This window comes from Pongo pygmaeus, chromosome 9 (genome assembly GCF_028885625.2).
Source record: "Pongo pygmaeus isolate AG05252 chromosome 9, NHGRI_mPonPyg2-v2.0_pri, whole genome shotgun sequence".
NCBI lineage: Eukaryota > Metazoa > Chordata > Mammalia > Primates > Hominidae > Pongo > Pongo pygmaeus.
This window is the reverse complement of record NC_072382.2, coordinates 21,531,118-21,555,315: the sequence shown is the minus strand read 5'-3', so window position 1 is coordinate 21,555,315 and position 24,198 is coordinate 21,531,118. Positions and strand designations below refer to the sequence as shown.

At 56.0% G+C, this 24,198-nt stretch overlaps 1 protein-coding gene across 8 annotated transcripts; it reads right to left on the bottom strand.

The window, feature by feature from the left end:
* On the bottom strand, positions 1–23,022 carry CHST1 (carbohydrate sulfotransferase 1). Of its 8 annotated transcripts, XM_054440014.2 has the most exons (5): positions 22,750–23,022; positions 20,006–20,172; positions 3,645–3,730; positions 3,117–3,214; positions 1–2,089 (listed from the first exon to the last, which is right to left on the bottom strand). In XM_054440014.2, exon 5 carries the CDS (start codon positions 2,045–2,047, stop codon positions 812–814), a length of 1,236 nt encoding a protein of 411 aa, XP_054295989.2. In that variant the 5' UTR covers positions 2,048–2,089; positions 3,117–3,214; positions 3,645–3,730; positions 20,006–20,172; positions 22,750–23,022; the 3' UTR covers positions 1–811. The 8 variants fall into 8 exon arrangements, with proteins under 8 accessions (XP_054295989.2, XP_054295987.2, XP_054295993.2 ...); XM_054440012.2 differs by lacking the exon at positions 20,006–20,172; XM_054440018.2 differs by lacking the exons at positions 20,006–20,172; positions 22,750–23,022 and adding an exon at positions 16,393–16,844.
* Positions 23,023–24,198: the final 1,176 nt, after the last annotated feature.

Sequence of the window (24,198 nt, the reverse complement as noted above, 5' to 3'; positions counted from 1 at the left end):
TTATTGCACTCTTTTATTTACAGAAAACACAGATAAAGCATTTCAATTTCAGTGTTCATTTAGCAAACTGATCCACTCTTTTTTTTTTCTTTTTGGCACAAAGAAATATCACAGATGGACCCCGAGATCAATCAGAAGCTCATAAGATTCATCAGTCATCACTGGTCCAGGGGCGGCCACGAGACTCAGACAGACAGACAGCATCACCACAGACTGGAAACGGAAACAGGTCCACGTTCACCTCACAGTAAAAACCTGCCTCACCGACAGGCAAGGGCGGGCAGGAGGGGGCAGTTTCGCTGCTCTAAGGGGGGAAATGGGCGTCAGGGGCAGGAGGCAGGGATGGGGAAAGGATGGACACCATTCATAAATTAGAGACAAGTGGTCCTCTTGTTTGTATCCTCTTACCTTGAATAGTAAGACAGTGCAAAAACTAGATAGCCGACCACTCACCCATTCAAAAGCTTGAGAAGTCGCCTCGCGGGTGCCCGTGTGCGTGTGTGGATGTGTAAATGTGGTGCTTGTAAACATTGTCACCGTCCGCACAGAGACCCAACATCCGTGTGTCTGAATGGGGTGGGGTGGGGGCGGGACCCCACTTCACGCGCCCTCTGCCCCAGTGATTCCCGTCCAAGACGTAGTGCAAATTTCAGAGACAAAAAAGGGGCAGAAGGGAGTGGGGTGAGCTGGGGGCAGGAAGGACACGAAGATGAGGTGGGAGAGGGAGGGGGAAATAAGGCAACAGTTAAAAACGGTCCATTTTATCAAAACCAACACCGTGCGCCTCCCGCCCCCACCCGCGCCGCCCGGGTCACGAGAAGGGGCGGAAGTCCCGCTCCTCCACCAGGCTGACCGAGGGGTTCTTCAGCTCCTCCTCCGAGGCGGCGATCTTGTAGCCCAGCTGGGCCAGCACCTGCTGGCAGGCGTTCTGGGCAAAGGCCACGATGTCGTAGGAGAGGCGGAAGCGCCACTTCTCGACCGTGGCCGCTGAGTTTCGCACGGTGCCGTATTTGTGCTTGCCCAGGGTGGGGTCGCCCCGCGTGTTGTTCTGGATCCAGCGGGCCACGTGGCTGTCCAGCGGGATGCCCAGGAACCCGTAGATCTCCTCGGTCTTCTTCATAGGGTTCCGGGCCAGGTCCTCGTAGCGCACCAACATGTACTTGCCCTTGAGCCACGGGGGCCGCATGAGGCCGGTGGACACGGAGTTGGAGAAGTCCTCGCACACCGTGGTCAGCTGCGTCACGTCCAGGTTGTAGGGTTTCCTCCCGGTGCCGTACCAGAGCCGCCAGAGCCGGTACGTGTCGCGGAAGGTCTCGCTGCGCGAAGCCAGAATGCCGCGGGGGTCTCGGACCAGCTGGATGACCTTGAGGTTTAACCGCGGGTCTTCCACCAGGGCGCGAAGGTCGTTCACCTCGGGCACGCGCACCGTCTTGATAGCCACGTGGCTGCGCTCGCGGCACGCCTCGGCCGCCACGGTCAGGTTGAGTAGCCCGCACTTGCGCACACAGTCCCCCTCCTCCAGGACCAGGTCGGCTGGCCCCGGAGGGTCGCACACAGGCCGGGAGCAGAGGACCCGGCTGGCCCCGCGGCGGAAGATCCTGTCGGTGGTGTGGTTGACCGGCGGCGGCTTGATGTAGTTCTCCAGGAAGTAGAGGTCGCAGTCGTAGAGGCTCCGCAGGAGGTCGCGGCTGGCGCCCAGCATGACCCGCCGGTCGGCCGGGCTCTTGCCCTGGGTGAAGCGGGGGATGAGCGTGTTCTGGACGTGGTAGAGGGGCTCAAACAGGTAGAAGACGTCCAGGTGCTGGTTGAAGAGCTGGCCCACGAAGGAGGAGCCGCTGCGCGTGGTGGCCAGGATGAGGATGTGGGTCTTGCGGGAGAGGTTGTAGGCGAAGGTGGGGCTCTCCTCGCACAGTCGCTCGGCCAGCCCGGCCTCTGCCAGCCCGGGGCAGGTGTGAAAGGACTTGGCGGTGAAGGTGCGGATGGCCGTGTACTGGATGGCAATGGAGGCCAGGGCAAGGAGGAGGACGGCCTTCCAGGAACATTGCATGGCTGGGCACCTTCATGGGGCTGCTTCTCCACGGGGCGAGGTCTGTAGGCAAAGGCGGCCAGCGGTCAGGTGCCTCCACGGCGGGGGCACTGGCTTGTCCCTTGGAAGAGCTGGTCTCCAGGGGGCCCAGGGAAAGGCCCGGCTCCTGTCCAGTGCTCACCACACACCCTGAAGACCTAAGCAGCTTCTACACTAGACTACCGTTCTCTGGGGGACTCCTGGGAGCTTTGGGGAGCTGAACAAACATTCCTTGCACCCCAGGATTTAACCAGCAGACAGCTGCGGAAGGCTCCTATCGTGAGCTCTGAGTTCCTTAGAGGGGCCTCACGGGGCAAGAGCCTGACTTCCCCTACTCCCACACTGAGGGAATGACCAGGGCCTGCCTCAAACACTGCCCCTCCCCACTGCCAGCGTCTCCCACCCCCACGAGCTGGCGCCCAGTTCTCCAGGTGGTCCTCTTTCCTCTGTCCTCTGCCCATCCCTAGGGGAAAGAAGAGTCCCTATCAGATGCCTCCATCTCACCCCAATCCCCTGAGCATGAAGGACCCCTGCAGACCATGGTCGGTGAGCTGCCAGCACGGCCAGGCAAGGTGGACCACTGTGTCAAGCCCCTTCCAACTCATGGATGCAGGTGACCACTTACTCCAGATGTAGACTTCTGGGGCTCGCGGAGTCTCTAAGAGTCTCTGGAGCAGAGACAGATGTCCAGGGTCTGCTGAGAGGCAACCCTTCCCAGCACCCAGGGTCTGCTCCTGGTCTCTAGGGACAAGGGTCCAGGCCATGGAGGTCACATAATCCCCACTGACACAGAGTGAACTAGCCTGCAAAGAAGATCTTAGGGAGTCAGGGGCCCCCACTCTTACCTCCTGTGTCCCCTCTGCCCACAGAAGGGGGACTGGGGAGGGACCACGGAGAAGCAGAAAGAGCGAATGGGGCTGCTGAGAGTCCGGGGCCAGGAGCCCACCTGAGCATCCTGCAGGCACCCTCTCTGGAGGCTGGCTCAGCTACCAGACCTGAGTGGGGGCTTGGGCTGCTCCCGGGGAGAACACAGGAGGGCTCAACCACTTACCAAAGAGGGACTGCTCCAAGCTGGGGAGTCCACAGCCACCAGCGTCTCCAGGTCCAGCTGGCAGTCCCAGCCAGTGCAGCAGTCCTGTGGCCAGCAGACTGCAAGAGACAGGGAGGGAAAGGGCTCAGAAGGTAGAGCTGGGGTCTCAGTGACCCCTCCCCACTCCTTCCCTTCTGTGTCCTGTGCCTCACAGTCTGCCCCGAGGGCCAGGCAATAAGGGTTCTGCCTGCTCTCCAGATCCATCCCTGACTCAGCGCCCCAACCAACCCAGTGCCATCTCTGATCCCCTGAGTGTGGCCCTCTGAGTCCTGGACTGTATCCCACTCCTGTCACCTTCCTCACCCATCCCACCACATTCTTCTAATAAACCGCAGTTCCTCTGCTCACACCAGAACCCAGCAGGCAGGGAGGCTGGCAAGGTTCTGCATTCTAAATCCATGAAATAATCCTAACCCTTTAAAATTCAACTTGTGCAGCGATTCCCCAGGAAGTGGGTTAGCAGAAGTCAGCAAGGGCAGGGGGGCTTACCCTCACCTCCAGGTCGAAAGGGTGCCTCCGGGGATGCAGCTGGGGAGAGAGTCTTCTTCCAACCACACCGAAGTGACACCAGCTACCTGAAACTCAAAGCGAAAGTGGACCAGGGAGCATTCCTGACCTTGATGCACCTCACAAAGTCTGAATTAAAACACCAAGATCGCCACATTATCTCAGTTAGCATTTTTGCACCAAGCCCCTTCCCTGCATCAGCTCGTGTCCTTCTAGCAAGAACCAGATGTGGAAGCCAATATCTGCCCACTTTACAGGCGAGAAAGCCAAGGCACAGAGGTAGAGGAACCGGCATGAGCTCACAGGCCTGCTTTAACCCCCATCTGGTAGGTTCCCCAGAGTCCAGCTCTTTCCCTCTAAGGAGATTTGGCTTCCTGTTCCTCCAGCTTAAACATATTTGGCCTGCAAACATGCATGCCATTACTGGCCCCAGCCCATTTGTGAATCAGCATGACGGGGACTGGGCAGGCAGATGCTTCTGAGACTTAGAGCATGTTCCTCCCCTTTGCTTTCTGGTCCTGTGGATCTGTTGGTTCACAGCTGACAGGGTGAACTCACGTGCTTTGTGAAGATTCTTCCCACACCCCACTATTTGACATGACTCCTTTGGGAGCGGGTGAGTGAATCCTCGTTTCTCAAACCTGCAGTTCTGCCTGGCTCAGCTCACCCAACTTCTAGCACCATGTTATTCCCTATAAGCACTCTCGGAGGTCAGGGTCCTCACTCCCACTGTTCAGATGGAGAAATCAAGTCGTGTTTTAAATATGAAATTTCACTTCTTTAGGAATCAGTACCAGATCACCAAATGGCAGTCAAGAGGGAAAGGGGCACAGTTTAGAGTCTTAGGAACTTCTCAACGTGATCAGAGAAAAACCACAATCCCGACCACACTGCATCCCACTCCCGACCTCATCCCATAGTGGCAGAGGATGCTGGCCTCCATCATGGGGCCGGGCCAGGTATCCAGGGAGAAAGGCCCCTCTACTTTAAACCTGACTCCCCTGCAAGTGCAGGCCTGCTCTGTCCCAGTGCCCCATGGTGAATGTGAATGGCTTTCAAGAAACAGACAGGGAATGTCATCAATAATAGTGCCAGGTCATATTTTTAAGTTATTTAGGAGTCTGTTCTTTGGCTGCAGCATCATTTCATTTGGATGTGCTTCCTTTGTGTTTATTCACAGACATCTATCAGAACTCCTGTATGTGCCAGGCACTGTTCTAGATGCTATGGGTCCAATAATACCAAGGAAGGCAAGCACTTGCTGGGCATTCACAATGTTGCTCCCAGGCACATGCTTCTTTCACAGCCATCAGCTCATCGCACCCTCATGGCAGCTCTATGAAGTTGATACTGTCACAACCCCATTTTACAGATAAGGAAGCTGAGGCCCCTCAAGGTTGGATAACTTCCCCAAGCTCACACCCATAATAAGGAGCCAGGATTCCAGCCCAGGCAATGTGCTAGGAAGTCCACGTTCAAATCCTTTTCCCTAATTCCACTCATATTACACCCTCCTTGGTCCTCATCGAGACAGGAAACAGAATCCTTAAGGAGTCTTCACTTAATTTTGGGGTTCCAATTCAAAAAGCAGAACTCAACCTAGGGTTTTATTTAAAGAGAAACATCTTGCCATCTTGCTGGGGAGGGGGCCGTTTAAGTTTCTTCCCCCAACTCTTCATCCACCCAGAGAAACTTAAGGCCAGGACTGGAAGCTGCTGCTTTGCTAATAAATCAGAAGTCACTGAAGCAGCTGGATGTTATAAATCCCTAAGACGGCGAGACTCGGCCTCACAAGGTGTGGCCTGGACACCAAGGAGGGGCATGTGTTTGAAGGCCCAGCCACAGGCCATTCCCTTGTACCCCCGGGGAGGGCAAAGCCAGGGCGTGGGAACGGGAAGATGGGGGAAGTCCAGCCCTTCTGGAAATGCCCCCGTTCTCCCAGCCTGGCAGAGCTGGGCCCGGGGCTGGCCAAGTGTCCTTGGTATGCTAAAGGCATCTGCCCTGGAAACCAGAGGCCCTGGGGCCAGGTCCTGTTGTTCCCAAGGAAGCCTTAGCCACTACAAAAGACTCCTCAATGCCCTCATCCTCCAAGCCAGACTGTGGCCCCCAGAGCCCATCCCTAGGCTTCTAGCAACCTCTGGCCTGGCCTCCTTCTACCTCTGCTTAGTAAAAATCCAAGCAAACCTTGGACACAGGAGACCAGGATCTATCATTTCTGTTAGAAAGCAGGCAAGTTGGTGAGCTTTCACTCCCAGGAGAAAGCTCAGATTTCATTATCAGCGAACTTGAGATGAGGGCACAGACTGGGAGCAGTGAACAGCTCTATATTGGAGAACTGTAATTCACAGTAAGAGCTCACCCCCTGAACCATGCCTACCTGGATCTGTCACTCAGCAGGTGTGTGGGCCTGGGTGATTCACCAGCTGTCCCTGAGCCTCAGTTTCCTCATCCATAAGGTGGGCATAGCTACAGTAGTGCTGGTAAGAATTGAAGGTCTTAAAGCATTTAGTCAATGCCAGGCATATAGACACAACCCAGCCTCTGACACCAGCCCTGCTGATCCCAGCTCAGCCACTTACTGGCTGAGAGATCTTGGCTAGCTTTCTTCATCTCTCTGGGCCTCTGTGTTCGCACATGCAAAAATGGGGATAATTATAACAAGGCTGTTGTGAGGACTAATTAGTGAGTACAGTGCCTGGCGCAGCGTAAGCACTCACTAAATGTCAATTAATATCATCATCACTAAATGTCTGGTTTGCTTTTTGTCTCAGGAAAGGGCCTAGAACAAATCATCCAGCAGCCCACGGGGTCTGGCTCTGCCCACCGCCCTTCTTCCTGCAGCTCCTCTCCCGGCCTGGGAACTTCTTCCTGCTGAGCCACCGCAGTGGCTTTCCTGCTGCCCTCTAGTGACCACATCCTGCGGTGCAGCCTCGTAGTCCCGTCGTCGCTGCTGTATTCAGAATTCGGAGGCTGTTGGCTACAACATGATGTGAGGATGCAGCCAGCGGGAGGTGATGTTGCAAGATGCAGTGAGGTGTGAGGATGGCACGCCCACCCGGGCTGCAGCCTCTGTTCCGTGCACCCCCACCCTAGCCGCACTGGGAGAGCCCAGCAGCAACAGGCAGCCTCGCCTTCTCCCCAGGGCCTCTCCCGCTCATCTCATGGTGCTCTGGCAGGGAAGGAGCACAGACCTGAATGTCACAGGCAGGACTGGCCCACACAGCCTCTGCCTTTCCCTGGATGGGTGACCTTGGACTCACCCCCTGGCCTCTCTGTGCCTCGGTTACACCATAGATCCAGTGATGACTGAAGGGCCTCCCAGCTCTAACCCTGGTGTTCTCTATAATCCCAGGAAGGCCCCAGACTTCATTCTCAGGCACAGTTGCGGCCACCCACACAGCAGACAGGGGGACCCTCCATTGGGAGTGGGAAAAACCCAGTCGCCTTCCAGGAAGATTCTAGGACTAGGCATTTCTGTCCCCCACCTCGGCCTGATCTATGGCAGCGCCAGGGGGTGGGGGCCGTAGAACCTAGGGGTGCTGCCTTCTGCCAAGTTAGCCCCCACCTCTTGCTGTACAGAAATCCCATGAAACCCAGGGCTGAGGCCTTGTTTCACCTTTTCTGGGCCACAGACCCTTCGAACCACAATCCCTCCCCTTAGAAATGCCATTAGTGCCCATAATTTTACACACACAATTGAGAATTTCCCCGAACCTCTGAAAGCCCACGTGTGGGCACCCCACCCTTTCCTAGAAGCTTAACCCCTTCGTTATTAACATGTCCAGGGAATTGTCTTTCCAATCGACTATATCAGAGAAGCCTCCTCAAATATGAATATACTGATAGAAAATCACCCAGCATATATAAGTTTCAAAAGCTAGAGCCAGAAAACATGTGCGTAATAGTACACCACCTTTTCAGATTTGTTTAAGGAGTTGGACATGTATATTTGTATATATGCATAAACAATCACTGAAAGAGCTTGCTCTGAACTAGTAACGGGAGATGCCCCAGAGGGAGGGGGCCTCGAGGAGACTGGAGTGGGATGAGACACCATTTACACTGAGCTTTTTGATTCAGTTTGAGTTTATTAATTTTGGGGGACACAGTAAAGCCACTCCATGTAGGAAGTAGAGGGGTGATTGGTGACAGGGTGTGGTACTGAAAATCAGCCCTGGCATCTCACTGTGCCTCCCACCCTCCCCGCCGGGCGCTGCCAGCCAGCTCTCCCCACCCCCATTTCCAAGGCACCAGGGTCAAAGGCACTGCTTTTCCACCAGAAATGGGCTTTGTCTGCTCAGGTGGGCCACTAAGGACATTAGGCAGCTGGGGACTGCTGAGATACAGGGCCGGAGCTGAAATAAAGCTGGATTTCAGAGGGGGCCTGCGGCTACGGGAGCAGCTGAGCCCTGGGATGGGGAAATGACTCTTCTACCAGACATTTCTCCCTAAAAAACTACTGTGAAGCCCTGGGGGATGAACAAGCAGCACAGTGAGGGTGGGGCAAGAACCTGAACATCGTCTTTCCGGACAAAGTCAGGAGCCATGATGAATGGGGCCCCAAGGCTCTGGGGTCCCAAGAACTGGAGCAAGGGACAAGGGAATGGGACAGGGAGGGAGGAGCTGGCAAACAGGCCTCTAGGATGGAGACTGCAGAGGGGAAATGCTTACTCCCTGGCTCTGATGTAGCCAGCACTAATCCACCATAAATGTTTGTTTAGTTAAGGCTAAAACGCATAAAACAGCAAGGTGTTTTTCTTCCTAAGGAAAATGAGGTGATGAAAATGAGGCAAGGCAAGGGGAAAACAAGAGTATAAGAGTCTGAAAGAACCAGAGGCCAAGTCAGTGTACAAGAGTCACACCATGTGTGGGCTACTGAGCTAGGTCAGAGCTTCCTGGCAGCCAATAGGAAAAGGGAAATATTTCATTTACTTGCTTCACAGGACCCATGAGATAAAGATTAAAGCATCCACTCAAGAGATGTCCAGCTATTCCTGACACTGAATCCAGTGCAAGATTTCTCCCAAGGGAGCTCTTACAGAGCTCTGTGCATGTGCCACCATGAACCCGTCCTCAAGACTTTGTACCTAAGAAATCCAAAGACGAGTTTCATGGGACAGTGTCCTAGAGCATCCTTCCATATGGGCAGTATGCCAACACACAATCCAACCAGTGCAACCTTCCAGGGGGGTGAGCTGCTGGGGTCCAGACTCGGCCTCTGTGGTCTAGGTCAGCCCAGGGGACCCCTTCTCTTTGGGGTCATGCCCACCTCAACTTGAAACACTGTGAGGTCTATGGACCCTCTCTCCAGAACCTGGACCACCACAAACATGGTACTTGCGAACAATCCCTAGAATCCCTGGGCCCCACAGGCAGAACCACTACATTTTCTGAGCACCTCCAGTGGGGAAAAGCTCTCACAGTCATGGTTTCCAAGACGAGCACCTGGAGAGCAATTGGTCTACCGATTTTTCACCATCAGCAGGGCTGCCCAGCTGCCTCTTATGAGCTCTGGTGTCTCCAAGGCAGAGCACTCCAATGTCCATATGATACCCATGGATGTCTCAAGCCTCCTGGAGAAGGTACCCACAAGCATTCACGGAAGCAGTCGGGGGGGGTAGTTAGGCACCCCAGCTGTGGGGCCACAGAGGCCTAGATTTGAATCCGACTGCTGTTGCCTTATAGCTATGAGGCTTTGCGTGAGGCTCTTAACCTCTATAGGCCTCACTTGTCCTTATGTAGGAAATGGGAGAAACGATCACAGAATCTTTCTAATATTTGGGCAGTGACACAGAAGGCCGATGGATGCCCACAGCTTAACACAGTGCTAGGCACAGAGCAAATGCTTATTAAGAGCCATGACCATGATTTTTATGGACTACTAAATGCACAAAGGGGCACCATTGGCCTGGAAATGTTTTTAAAAGTTAAAACAGATGCCACAGCCTGCTCCACTGAAGCACCAGCAGCCTGCGTGGTTGGAGACCCTGACTGTTGTGGCTGCAGAGACCTTGTCTGGGGTAAGGAAGGCACCTCACATCCTGCCGTGGAGGGTGGGGGTAGGAGGCCGGTGGTCCCAGGCCCGACCTGAGGGGAAAGTTTTCCCCAGCAGTGGGGAGAGTGACTGACCTCCTGGCCACAACACAAGGCCCCAGTGTGCCCAGCTCCTCTGGGGGAGGGATGAGTCAGAAGGTCCCGGTTGCCTGTCTCAGGCCAGTCCTGGTACAGCCTGGCCTGCGGTAGGCGGGACTCTACAGCCCCGACACTGGGCGGAAAAGCCCCGGTTTCCTGTCCCCCGCCCCACCAAGAAGCCACAGCCAGAGTTGGAATAGTACCGAGGCCCCACCCCCTGGACACCGGGGCTCCGGCCCATCCTCCCAGCTTCAAGGATGGGAAACATCAACAGGAGCTGGAACTCAGGCAGCTGCTGCCGGCCAGGCTGGGAGAGGGGCCCGCCTTTCTCTGAATCCAGGAGTCTCCAGCCTGGGCCACCTGCACATTAAGCCTGGCTGGCCCCGTGGGGACGAGGACTGCGGGTGGAGAATGAATAGGACCCAGAGCCTTGAGACTGTCACATGGGATGGAGGAGGCTGCCGACGTGGATACTCAGAGATGATCACAGACCTGGCTCCTATCAGGCGATGCATCCCACAGGCCAGAGGCCACTGCCACCTTTCACAGATGAGGAGCAGTGAGGCTCAGCAAATGTGGGAACTTGTTCAAGCACACACAGCTAGTCTGTGGTGGCGCTAGGATTCAGACTCGGCTTTAAAGAATCCCAAGCCCTGGCCCTAATCACAGAGCTAAAACACCCAGGCCACGCCCAAGAGCATCACCCAGCTAGAGGGAAGGAGAGGGAGCACCAGGGCCAAGGTTGCCACCAGGGTCCCAGGACACATTGGTGCCGATCTCGATCACAGCATTCACCCCCGACCCAGATATTGGTGCATCTGATACCTACTGGCCATCCCCCAGGGTCAGGTCCCTGGGGCATCCACTGGTGGGGCTTGGGGGCTGCCAATGTTGCCCTTCCTGGTTGGTTCCCCTGGCATACCAATAGGTGTGTGCCATCTCACCGCTTCCCAGAGGGTTCTCCCTCCTGGGCTGAATGACAAGAATGAAAATGATCCCAAGTAGGTGTGGACATGGGACTGCTGCACCTGATAGGCAGAAGTCCAAACACACTGTGCTCCCCACGCAGTGACTCCGGGTCTGGGCTAGCCAAGCAGTGAGAACTTTGAGTGGTTTTATGACCAGGGAGCCCAGGAATGCCCAAATCCTATGCCACCAAAAAGACACCAAAGAATGTCTTTATTACCATCTGGCCTGAAACAGTCTGGAATGGGGCATCGGGTTTGGGCTCTCCACCCAGTTGAGGCTTCCCTGCTCTCTAAGCCCAAAGCTTATCACCAGCCCACAGCTGGTCCCAAGGATGCCCCTGGGCCGGGATGCCAGTGAGGCTCACCCTGTCACCCCTCTTCTGTTGGGTGAAGGGCGTTAGGAGGGGCCACAGCTCCATCCACTGGGCATATGGCCAACCAGATGAGTGTCTCTGCCTGCCATCAACAGGGACCTCCATTGTAGAACACAATGGCGGCTGCTCATATACAGTGGCGGCCTAGCACCATGGTATGACCCTTTCACGCCTCACCTCATTGAATCCTCTCCACATGCCTAGGGGTAAGAACTACAGCTGAATCAATTTCACAGGTGAGGGACTGAGGCTCAGAGAGGTTAAGAGATTTGTTCATTCAACTCAGAAGCGGGGACTGAGGCTCAGAGAGGTTAAGAGATTTGTTCATGCAACTCAGAAGTGGCAGGAAGAGAACGAATGGATTTCAGGCTGTGGAGGTTGTATGTGAGGTTCATATGCGAGTGAGGTCCTCACCTCTCCAAAGCTTTTGCTAGAGGCTTCCCTTCCATCCCCACTCTGACCTCCTAAAATGTGCAAATCACTCCATTCAGCTTTGTTGACCCTTTTTGCGTGTCTTAAATGGCTAGGAGCAGCAAAACAGCATAAACAGAGGGTGAAACCCAGACCTTGAGTCCTGGGCAGCCTTAACCCTTTCTGATTCTCAGATACTCAGGTGAAGGGAGGTCACACTCCTCTCCCAGGGCAGGAGAGGGGCTTAAATAGCATCTGGCATATCAAGCTGTTAGCATAGTGACTGGCACACAGTAATCTCTCAATCAATGGTACCTTCAGAATGTCTGCAGCAGGCTCGTCAGTCTGTTTCACCTGCCCTGCAGAATCCTTGAAGGACAGCACCAGCCCCCCTCCATCTCCTCCCCTAGCTCTCTTCTATCCCTCCTCCCCAAGTGCCCAGCTTGGGGCCCCCCACACACTGCAGGGACTCAGGGAGTCCTAAACAACTCACTGACACTGGCAGAAACTCGAGAGAAAAGAAGCCATGCCTTCTTCCCCATCCCTGAGAAGGAGACAGCATTCCTGACAATTCCCAGACCACCGCCTTCCAGCTTTAATCAAGGAGCAAACACAAAGAGGGAATCTCTAAACATTTAGAAAACGCGGGAACCCTGTGCCCCCATGCGGCACCGTGGGGATTTATAAAGAACAAATCATGCCTGACAAACTTGATAGCTTTCTTGATAGAATTACAAGACGGGTAGATGAAGGAAACGCAGGCAGGGTAATATATCTTGATTTTTAGCAAAGCATTTGATACAGCGCCTCGAGTAATCTTACAAAATTAATTCAAACAGACTTGGCCCTAAGCACTTGTCATGGGGCATAATAGCAGGAGGGGGCAGGTCCCAAGGGCCCCGGGTGGAGGAGGCAAGCCCAGAGGAAGGGGCTGGAGGGCCGCAAGTCTGGGAGTGGGGGCAGGGCTGCCAAGCCTCAGCATTGGGTCAGATCTTATCTAACATCTTCATTAATGATCCTGAGAGAGGGAGTAAACAGTCTGTTAATGAAATTTGCAGAGGATATTAAATTGGAAGGTGTTGTGAACACCAATGAGGACAGCAAAACGGTCCAGAGAGACCTGCCGGGGGTAGAACCTTGGCAGGAACCTGAGAGCTGGCAAGGGGTGTCCATGGGGGTGATGGGCAGCAGCTAGGGCTGCTTGGAGAGCCGGCAAGAAGGGAAGGGCATCCCCAGGGCTGGTGTGTAGCTGAGAGAGGCTACAACTAGTTTGGGCTCTGGCCATACAAGCAAATCCTAGAAATCTGTTTTCCCATCTGTGAAATAGAAGGGTCAGCAGCTAAAGTGCAGGCTTTGCAGCTCTGACAGCTGGTTGTGATGGGCATGGGATGTCTTTAAGGAGCCTGGAGCTGAAGCCCATCTTACAGGAGGGGAGGAGGGAGCCCTGCCAAGGAGCAGGGAACCCGAAAGCCATGGAGGGGAGGGCTGCAGTGAGAGAGAAGGGCCGGTAAGGGAGACCGGCTAAGGCATCAGTGGCACTCAGAATCTCCCCTAGCTGCACTCCTCAATGCTGCTGAGGCAGACACTGAGACGGGGTGCCCCTCACCCTGCCCCAGCAGGCAGGACAATAACAGATCAGCAGCTGCTCAGGCTGGAGCCCCAAGCCTGTCCAGACTCTCAGGGCAGGCTGGGAACAATTGAGCACTAGAGGTTCTAACTTGGGGTTAGGAGAGTGTGCAGGATCTGTTACCTTTCTGAAGAGCTCCCTGTCCCTCTCTCGTTGATCAAGAGGGAGATAGATGCTTCTCCCGATGAACCAGCCTCTCTAGGATCAGGGACAGTGGCCTGTCCGCCCCCCCCACCCAACCCCTTCACTCTGTCACAGAGGGCCACCATCTCTGCCTGGACCTCTTCTGCTCCTCTCCGTCTGCCTCAACCCCTAGGGGCTCCAGGGCCGACCCCTCTCTTTAGCGGGAAGGCTGAGGCAGGAAGCTGCCTGTCCATCTGGATTCACTCCCACAAGGCTCCTAGACAGGTAGGGTCTGAACAAAACCCAGGGCTGCCTAGCACTGTGCCAGGCCCTCAGGAACCTGAAACAAATGCTCTGTAGAAAAAAATGGTTGGCTGCTTCCCAGCTGGGGGTGTGCCGGGGCCGCTGGGGAGAGGCTGTTTCAAAGCAGGAGGCCAGCCCAGCCAGATGTCAGGACCACCTGCTGGGACCTAGGGTAAGGATCTAGGTGAGCATGCTTGGGGAGTTTCTTTCAATGTCCTGACTTAATTCCTAGGAATGATGCTTTGGAACACTTACTATGGCACCATTCTAAGTGTGTCTCATATATTACTGCATTTGACCTTCACAACAATGCTATCAGCTCGGTGTTATTTTCTCCATTTACAGAGGGGAAAACTGAGGCAGGGAGAGGTAGCCATGAGCCCGGGCACCTAGCCAGAAGGTCCGTGGGAGAAGCAGCAGCCTGCCAAGAGTCACAACAGCAGCTGAGCGACATCCAATGGCGGGACCCCAGTGGGTGGGGAGAGGCAGCCCCTCCGACAGGGAGGCCAGAGCCTTGCCCACCCCTCACAGTCCCCACCGAAGGGAGTTGGTCCAAGTCCCGCCACACTTGTGGAGCCTGGTTTTACTATATGTTTCCCTTCTCCCCCACCACAGCCGCTACACAGAGTCCTCTGAACAAGTCTGTTTCCATGGAAACCATACAGTGACTCAGGGCTTCGGGACCTTCTCTGAACCAGATTATGAATATCAAATGCTCCCTCCCCGCACCGATGCAGAGTGGAGTTGGGAAAGTAAAGAGAGATCCACAGCGGGCAAGGGAGGGAGACAGAAGGGTAGGCAAGGGGAATCCAGTAGGGCATGAACCTGGCCCCCCAGGGAGGGCCTGGCACTTGGGCCCCTCCTGCAGACTCAGTGGAACACAGAGGTACTCCTCCTCCAATGCGGCCTGACACACACCCCTTTATCAGTGCCGTCAGCACCACCCTTGCCCAGGAGCTAGGGCCCTGTCGGCAACGGTTGAGGGGAGAGTGGTCAGGGAGATACATCCCTCTCCCAGCAGGGGCCTGTGCCTCACAGAGATGGCTCAGGGGCCAGGACAGAGGGAAGCTTGATTTTGGATGTTGGGGAGGAAACCTCTGGTCAAAAGCATTGCAACTACTCAGCAAAGAGGGAGATTTGGATTTTAGGGAAAATGCATTTCTGCTTTGAGATGGGGAAGCTGGGTGTTGAGTGAAGGGGGCTGGGGGTGGCACCTGGCTGTGATTTTGAAGACCCAGCAGAGTTCGGGGGATGATTAGCAGAGACTTGCTCTCCCTGGTTCCCCTCCCCTCCCTACCCCATCACTGTGAAGCATCCTGGCCTAGGGCTGCTCACCGCCAGGATGAGGGACTGGCAACAGGAAAATCAAAGGTGCCGTGCCAGGCTCCTGGCCTCCTGCAGGGGTTCAAGGCCCAAGGGCAAATCCACCCATTCCTTTCCCCAGCAGCTCCCTAAAGACCAGGTAGGGAGGGGAATGGAATAGGTTGGAAGCCTGATACCTCCCTGGTGAATGTGATGTGTGAGTCATGACGGTGAAAGCACTTTGAAAAAGAAACAGGGTCATCATGATGCCTGGAAGTGTCCCCACTGCTGAGGACAGGAGCCTGGGAACTGCCTGCCCAGGTAAGGTCTCTGCCTGAGACAGCAGGCCCCACCGCAAGGGGCTGAGGAACCTCTGGAGGTAGACACCTGGCCCGCTCGTTCCCACCTGCTTGCCTCTGACGTCCCTGTGCTGGTCAAAGCAGCTTCCTCCCAGCCAGGGTGCCTGACTCCTGCGCCCAAGCCTGCCCCCAGCTCCTCCCAGCCCTCCAGAAGATGCTGGACTGAATTTCTGTCCTTGACTGGACAGCCACCTCCCCTGCCCCAGCCTCCAGCTCCATGTCAATGGCCCAAGCCCATCTTCCAGCACCTGGACCCTAGGAGTGGCCCTTCCTAGGCAGTCCCCTGCCGAGGAGCAGTTTTAAGTCCACCAAGAGGAAGCCGGCCCCAGAGCTAAGGAAGGCAGTCCTGTGAAAGGGCAGGCCCGGGGTGGGGGAGGGGGCACACCTGAAATCAGGCCAAGGTGCCACTCCAGGACGACCCCTGGGTCTTACCTTCCTCAGGCAGCCTGGCCTTTTAACGCCCAGCAACCCAGCTAGGGTTACTCTGGGCTGTTACCGCGAAAGCCAGCACTGGGTCCCTGGAGCCTGGGAGGGGCTGATCCCCGGGTCCTACCCAGAGAAGAGCGTGAGGGTTGTTCCGGCTTTCCGTGGTGGGCTCTGCACCATCCGGTGGCTCCGGCCCCACAGGGGCCCAGCTCATCGCAGCGGTCTGGGTGCGGAGGCCGGGCCAGGGCTGGGAGCAGGAAGCAGGGAGCGGCGCCCCCGCCTCCGGGTGCAGCTGGGTTTGGAAAGTTGGTGCGGGCGCGGGGACCTCAGGGTCTCAAGGCGCCTCCGCAGACCCGAGCCAGGCGGGTCGTGGGACAGTGAGCCCGGAGCAGCCCCCGAGTGCGCTCCGCAGCGGAGGGGAGCCAAGTGCCTCGGGGGCCACCGCGCGTCTCAAGTTTGCTGCCCTCCTCGAATGGGGGCAGGGAGGGCTGAGGTGATCGCGGCGCTCACCGGCCACCAGCCCCGGCAGCCCCTTCCTGCGCCCAAGACGCCGCCGTTCCTCGCCGCCGCCACCCCTCCGCGCACCGCCGGTAGCTGCTGTCCCCGAGCGGAGGGGCGTCTCCCACCGCGCCCGCGCCCCTCCCGGCTGCTGCGGCGGAGTGTCCCCTCCCGCCCGCCCCGGAGCCCGCGGGGCCCGGCCAATACCTGGTCGGGGGCGCGCCGGGAGCAGCTGCAGCGCCCAGCGCCGGCTCCATCCTCGGGTCTGGAGTCAGGGTCGCCGGGGGCCCGCGAGTGGCGGCGGCGGCGGCGGCAGCAGCCTCGGCGGCATCCTCCGCCTCCCGCGCCCTCCTCCTCGGCCTCCCTCCTCCCTCCTCTTCCTCCGACTCCGCGCGCGCCTCACGGGCCCCTCTTCATGGCCCGGGGGCGCGAGCCCAGGGCGGCTCGAGCAGCTGAGTGCGTTCTCTCCGGCCGGACGCGGGACCCGGGGCCGGGGCTCAGGGACCCGAGAGACGCCGGGACAGGGGCCGGGACCCGGAGCGCCGCAGCCCCGGGCGCCGGAGGAGAGCAGCAGCCGCAGGCACCAGAGGCTCTCGGAGCGCCCGCCCGCGTCCCCGAGCCAAGAGCAGCGGCGGCAGCGGCGGCTACAGCGCCGAGCGAGCGACAGGCGCTGCGGTCCCGGCTCCACCCCCGAGCCGCCCGCCCCTTCTCCTCCCCACCCCTTCGGCGCGCGCCTTCCCGCCCCCCGCGCCGCCCCAGCCGCGAGCACCCCGGACACCCACTACGCAGCCAGGCTCCGGAGCCCGCCCCCACCCACCCGCCGGGGGCAGCCACGCCCACCACCCGGACTTCGGGCGGCCGGCGGGCAAGGGCACCGGCTGTCTCTGGCACTTCTCCGCGTAGCCTCCCTTCCCCTTACCCCCGAGGGCGCTGCTGGCCGGGCCGCCAAAGCCTTTCGCCCCCCAGCGCCACCCGCCGCGGAAGTCCGGCTGGAGTCCCAGCCTGGCCCCTGGCCCAGCTGTCCTTTACCTCTTCCCCAGCCAGCGGCACAGAGGGACTTCAGAACCCAGAACTGAAGCCAACCATCTCTGTGTGCAATACCCTGACACACACCCCTAGCCCTTCCTCCTTCCCCGCCCCTCTGCTTCTCAAGTGTGGGGATGAATCATTTGTCCCCGCTGCAGTTGTCTCTTTTGGGCAGGGTCAGGGGGTGTCTTAATGGGACCTTGGAGTGGGTTTGCTGGCTGACTGTCTTCTAGGCCGCTCCTGCACCCTGCCCACCTTCTTCTTACCAGACTGCCCCTGGCTTTCTAGGCGGCAATCTGGAGCCACTACTGCTTTTATGGGTGAGGGATGGGAACAGAGCTGGCCAGCCGAGCACCTTGGTCCTTTATCCTCTGCACAAATATTGACTGAGCATCTTCCACAGGCCTGGCGGGCATGGGCGCCAGGGACTGGTTGATGAACCTCTCAGAGTGGAGTGGAGGAGAAGCAGGGTGCATGAGCGGAGCAATATCATGTGATCAGTGGCCCCTGGGCTGGAGAGGACTGCCAGGAATCCCAGCTCTGCCACCACAACTGACATGACTGAGGCTGCCCACCCCAGTGGCCTGTTTCCTCATCCGGAGACTGGGAAGGTGCTTCGTCTGGCTGAACCTCTGATGCTCCTCAGTTATGACCAAATGGTTATTTCTGAAGCAGAGGAACAGTCAGCCTCCATCTCCACCTGGAATCTCTGATTCCCGACTATAGCTCTCCATCACTCCTGGACTGGGGGGCAGAGAGCAGTGGATGGCTTGAAAACTCCAGGCATTCTGGGAAAGCCTCGTCCCCGATGTATGGGCAAGCAGCTGCTGCCTCCATCCCACACAGTGAAGCACAGCAGAATGGTTAGTACAGCAGTTTCCTGGGTCAGAGGAACCTGCTGTGTGTTTGCTGGGTGACTTTGTGTGAGTGACTCAGCCTCTCTGCGGCTCAGTTTCCTCATCCAGAAGACAGAGGTACTGGTCCTCACCCTGTAGGGGTGCTGTGAACACTGGATGGTAATGTGTGTAGAGCACTCAGCAGTGTCTGGCACGGGGGTGAGTACTTAATAATTGCACATTGTTGGGTTCAAGGTAGCCAGGAACAAACATTCATTCACTCGCCAAGAGGAGAACATGACAGCTGCACTTCCCTGGAGGACTGGGGTCTCGGGTCATCAAGAAAGTCTCCCTCTCTCCACCCAGAGCAGATGGTATGAAGGCCCTTGCCCCAAGGGTCCCACTAGACCAAATGGTCATTTATCTTGGTCACAATTGCAAACTCATAACTATAAACTCCTCTCCCCCATCTCCACCCCCATCAAGCTGGAGCGGCTAACAGCACCTTCCAGTGCGCATTCCTGTAGCCACAGCACCTGGGATGGCAGAGTCAGTCCTCAGTCCTGACTCCAAGGCTAGCAAGTCTGTTTCTCCACCTGCCTTCCCCCTCCCCACCCCCGCCCAGGGAGTGGCAGCGTACTGAGATGCCTAACAAGAGTGGTGCTGACCTTCAAAAAGCTAAGACTTCATGTTTCCAAATCGCGACTGTCCCTCTATAAAAAACCAAGCTCTAATAGCCTTGGGCTGAGCCATCAGAACCTTCCTTTTCACCCAGAGCTAATCCCTCCCCAAGTTTTCAGGCTGACGAGAATAGTCAGGGTTTAGAGAAAGCTTTCTCTATCTTGCACTACCAGATCCAGCGCCTCATTTTTCAAATTCTGGTGTATTTCGGGTAGAGAGGAGGGAAAAGTACATCTGGCTGACATGAAAAGATTGGTGTGGTTGTAATGTAAAGACAGAGTGGAATTTGGGAAATTTTTGAAGAACATTTAAACTCTAAAAATAGACAAAAGACCCACTCTCAGAAACACTAGGATTCTGTCTCCAGTTTCCTGGAATACCCCACTTGACAAACACGGGTGTTTTAGGAGCACCTATGGTGTGGATTGCACTGTGACAGGTGCCGTGGGGAAAAGGGGGAGGGGAAAACAGAAGCAAAGGGCTTGTGCTCAAGGAGTTTGGATCCTACACAATGAAGCAGCAAAGAAAAGTCACTACAAATATAATCAAATACAAAAAAATTAGCCTTGGAAGTCAGAAGGAGGTGGAGCCTTGGAGGCTCATTCAGGGAGGGCTTCCTGGAGGAGGAGAGAGTTGAACTGAGGCTTAAGAGATGGTTGGAATGTAAAAAGGCAGAAAAGCAGGAGAGGCTGTGAAAGGAAACAGCAGCTGGGTGGGCTCATTTATGGGACAGGAGGGAGATTAATATTAGTGGCTAATGTTTGAGGTCTCAAGATGGGCCAGGCACTGTGCTGTTTGCTTTGTGCGAATTATTTTATTTAACTCTCAAAATAACCCCGTGAAGTAACCAATGTCATTCCTGTTTTACAGATGAGGAAACTGAGAGCCAGAAAGGTTAAGCAACTTTCCCAAATTTACAGAGCTGGTGAGCAACAGCGCGCCACAGCAGTCTGGCTCCACGTACCTGGGCACTCTGCTCTGCCACTCTGGCCAGGCTGACTCTAGTAGGGGCACCTGCAGGGAGGAGCTGGAGGTCAGGCAGTCTAGGGAGGCCAATGGCAGATGGCAGGGCCTTCAGAAGCCCTCAGACAGAGGCGTTTCCTGAAATGCAGCCCCCTGGCCTTCCTAGGGAACTCTAAAATGAGATATTCCCTCTTCTCTCGTCCGCATGCAGGTCCCTGAGGTATTTGGAAATTTGTTAAGGGATTTGGGGGCTCAAGATTCTGGCTTTTTAATATCTTTCGACTGTCCATGTGGCAGCGATCTGTGCCACCCACCTTGTTATTTCAGTCTGTTCTGGGAGATGGATGGCCCAGGCTCTGATTTAAGATCTGCCGCGGCAATCCTCAATTTCCCATGTCTCATGGGGGACGGTGACAAGGCAGCAAACACACGGAAGACGGCTTAGCTGTGACCAGACTCCAAGCCCAAGAGCCCACAGCACCTGCAGAAAAAGTTCCAACCAGAAAAACCTGGGCAAAAACAGACAGGCCCAGCAGACCTTTCCCCCAGGTGATGTGGAAACCCATTCATAATAGAGCCAGAGGGGCCCCAGAGGTGAGCTGAACCAACTGCCTTATCTCACAGCTGGGCAAACTGAGGCCCAGAGAAGTTGCGTGACTTACCCAAGGCCATGCAGAAGTGAATTGAGCCTCCAACTGTGTCTCCTTTTTCAGGAAAAGCCCTCTTACTTGCCTCCTATCCCCCAGTTCTGCCCTGTTCTGGATGAATTCCTCTTCTGGATTAATCAATCTCTTTGTTGTTGAAATTAAACAAAAAGGTGGGGGCCTTACTTCTGCCAGCCACTGTACATATGATCCCATTTCCTCCTCTTACCATCCCCATGGGTCAATGGGTCCGAGGTTGCCAGGCCTTGCCAGCTCATGGATTCGGAACACCGCATCTCCCTGAAACCCCCTTCCTGCCCCACCAGGTCCTCCAGCCAAAGCCCCTTGAAAAGCTACTTCACCTACAAGGGTTTCTGTAAATCCCTCAAAGGGACATTAAGTTACTCCCAGACCAACCTGTCACCTGCATTCACCTCTAGCATGTTCTCTGCTCCTGCTCTAAGAAACTGCCAGAGGCAAAGCAGCTACTTGAAGGAGTGACTCATCCTAGCCTCACCAGGCTTCCCTCGTTATGTCCCTTGTTGGGGAGCTAATGTTCAGGCCAAGGGACAAGCCCTGATGCTCCCATAGCTCCAGGCTGAGGCCACCAGAAGCAGGGAGAATGGCATCTTCCCCAACACAGAGGCCCTTGGGCTCCAGGGCCCCCAAATGCATTGCCACAGTGTCCCAAGGCCTCTCTACAAACAGCCTAGTTGGCTTTGGCTGCAACCTCTAACCCCAGCCTCAAACCCAGGCCGAGAGGCCAGGGAGAAGGGCACCCTTCCCTGTTTATTCTTGGAGCCACAGAAAGTGCTCCTCCTTTCCCAGTTACAGAACCAAATCCCCCAGATAAATTAGAGGATGCCAGCAAATCCTGGTGGGGGAAAACAGAAACTAAGGGCTTGGAAGTAGCCACGCCAGGATTTGAACCCCTATCTTGTGACCCCACCCCCCTGCACAATACACCTGCTGCCCAAACTGCCCCAGCCACCCCAGGGTTCTTGGCCCTCCTGGGACTGGTAGGTGGGAAGGCAGGGAGTGGTCTGTGCTGGGGGAGATTTGATCCTCGGCTCATCAAAGGAGGCTCCACACTCTGGGAGTTTTGTCTTCCTTCCTCTGGCCTCCTGGGTCCAGTCCAGAGCTTGCCGAGGTGAGTCTCTTCCAAGCCCAAAGGTCTTGGGAGGAAGAAAAGATCAGAGGAAGCCAGATATCCCTTCCTTCTGAGGAAGGAGCCTGCTCCAGCTAGCCTTTGAGGAAGGGATCCAGCACAGACGCTGACCTTCCTTAATCTACTCTGCTGGCCATTGCCACACTCTCCCCTGTGGCCCGAGAGCCACAGTGAGTGCTCTCGTCACCCAGTGCTTCCCCCAGTTCCCCACTCAGAGCCTTCCTGCAGTGGAAGCGCAGTGCTGTCCATAGGCCCATGTTCATCTTAGGAAGGTCCCCACCTCCCACTGCCCACCCCAACACACCTGGCACCAGGCTACATCCTGAGACACCCAGCCACAGGGCCATGAGGAGACAGACTGACCAAAAGCAAACAAGGCCAAAGACAGGCCCCCGACCCTGAATCTGATCTAAAAATATGACACAGTGAACATCTCACAGGGCCTGGGGTTGGGGAGGTGATGGGAGTTGGGGGCGGACTGCAGAACAGGATCGTGGGCTGCAATTAAAATTCCCATCCCGGGTAATTCCCGGGCCTCTGTGGGGCTGTTTCCATGGCAAGGGAGGCTGGCCCAGGGAAGGCAGGCTCCGTGCAGGGCTGAGCTCCCTCCTCTGCCCCTGCCCACAAAAGCCTCAGCCCTGGGCCGGGCAGTTCCAAGCCGGATCTGTGATCCAGCTCAGAATGTGGCAAGGTGCAGGCAGAGGCCCAGGAGACAGCCCCTGCTCCTAAACACAGTCGGCAGGTGCCCAAACTGGCAGGGAAGGAAAAGAGGGACAGTGTCTGTGCCCAGGGAGCCACTCCGTGACATGTCCTAAAACAATATGAAGCCACTAGGGCCCTGGCCCTAGAGCAGCCAGGTAGCAGGAAGGAAAAGTGAGGAAGAAACCTTCCACCCTCAGGAAGCGTGCTCCTTGTCTGATAAACCCTTCCCACCACCAGGGTCCTTCGGTACCCCCACTGGCCTCCAGGCAAGGCTCCCCCATCCTGCCTCCTGCCCACTCACCTCTCACACATCGTCACCCCTAGTCCTCACTCCCTCTTGCCCACACGGGCTCACCACCTGCTGGACCCCAAGGCAGCCCTTTCTGCAGCCCTGGCTACTGCCGAGAAGGCTGGAGGCCCTTCTTGCATGTTCCCTGCTGGCAGGTGGGGATGAGCAGGGCAGAGTGGGTACACATCTCCACAGGCAGACATCGGAGGTGGTAAGGTCAGGAGAGAGATGCCAGGGCTGTCCCTGAGGCCTCACCTCTGAGGAATCCTGCAGAAGCTCAGTGGGCTGGACAGATAACGTGTAATACCAGTACACAGCACTCCCGCATCTGGAGAGTCTGGCCTGCAAAGGCCACCACAGGTCCTGCCTCCTGGGGGGTGGTTCTGGAGCCTGGGTTCCCTGGGAGGGGAGGCCTGCTTCCAGGTGGTTCCCCTGCAGGCTGCTTCCACGGGGCCCTCAGGCTGCCCATACTCATTCCTCCCAGAAGGGGAGAGAAGTGGAGATAAGTGAATCTGATTTCACTTCCTTTCTCTCACCTAGTCCCCATTCCTGATCTGCCCCCAGCCTCTCTGCTCCAAGTGCACCATCTGCAGGCGGTCCCAGCCCCTGGCATTCAGGAGCCAGTGGACAGCTTGGAGAATGGGAGGTGTCCTCAGGCACCCTGCCCAGCCCCAGCCTCAACTGGTGCTCTTTCCCTCCTCCCTCTGCGGAAGGAGGGGGAGTGGGTGTCCCCGCCAGGTGTGGTCAGCCCTTGGTCAGGAGCCCATGGGCACCTCCCACTAGACAGCCCAGCCCTGGTCATTGCCACACGGGCGGCTCTGGGAACTCGGCCCAGGAACAATGGGGCCATTCACTCAGCCTGGGCTTCACACAATGACCCTCTTGGTCTATCTCCGTGGCTAGACGGTGTGTGAGTGAGAGTGAGTGTGTGTGTGTGTGTGTGTGTGTGTGTAAGAGACAGAGGGGAACTGGAGGTAACTAGAGAGCCCAAACAGAGGCAGGAGAAAGAGTAGCAACCAGGGATTTCATGATATTCATGCCGGTATCTATCCTATGTGCCAGGCACTGTACTGGGTACTTGCATTATCCTCACAACAGCCCTGTGAGTCAGTCCCAATAGCAGCCCCATTTTTAAGCTAAAGAAACCGAGGTAGGGTCATAGAAGTCAGAATAATAGGAACATCTTGGCGGTGGTATCCTCTAGTTTTATTTGGGTGGTGGTCCCATGGGTGCATACTTATGCAAACGTTCATTGTGCTGTCCACTGAAGAGTTGTCCATTTTGTTGTCTGTAAATTGCATTTCAGTAAAAAATAAAATAAAAATGATGTTGCATCAATTGAATTAAATATTACCCAGCCCTGATTAAAGAATGAGGAAGCTCTTTGTATGCTAATATGCATCTCCAATATACACTATTTAATGAAAAAGAGCAATGTGCAAAACATTGTTTCGCAGGTAGTATGCAAACACATATTTTATTTTATTTATTTATTTATTTATTTATTTTGAGACAGGGTCTCTCTCTGTCACCCAGGCTGGAGTGCAGTCATGAGATCATGGCTCACTGAAGCCTCAACATCCCGGGCTCAAGTTATTCAAGTTATTCGTCCCATTCCTCCCATTTCAGCCTCCCGAATAGCTGAGCTTTTTTGTTTGTTTGTTTTTCTTTTTTGTTTTTGGTGAGATGTGGTTTCGCCATGTT

Bases quoted from the DNA above. Each gene is read 5' to 3' on its own strand.
- CHST1 (XM_054440014.2), bottom strand. From the start codon at position 2,047: ATGCAATGTTCCTGGAAGGCCGTCCTCCTCCTTGCCCTGGCCTCCATT.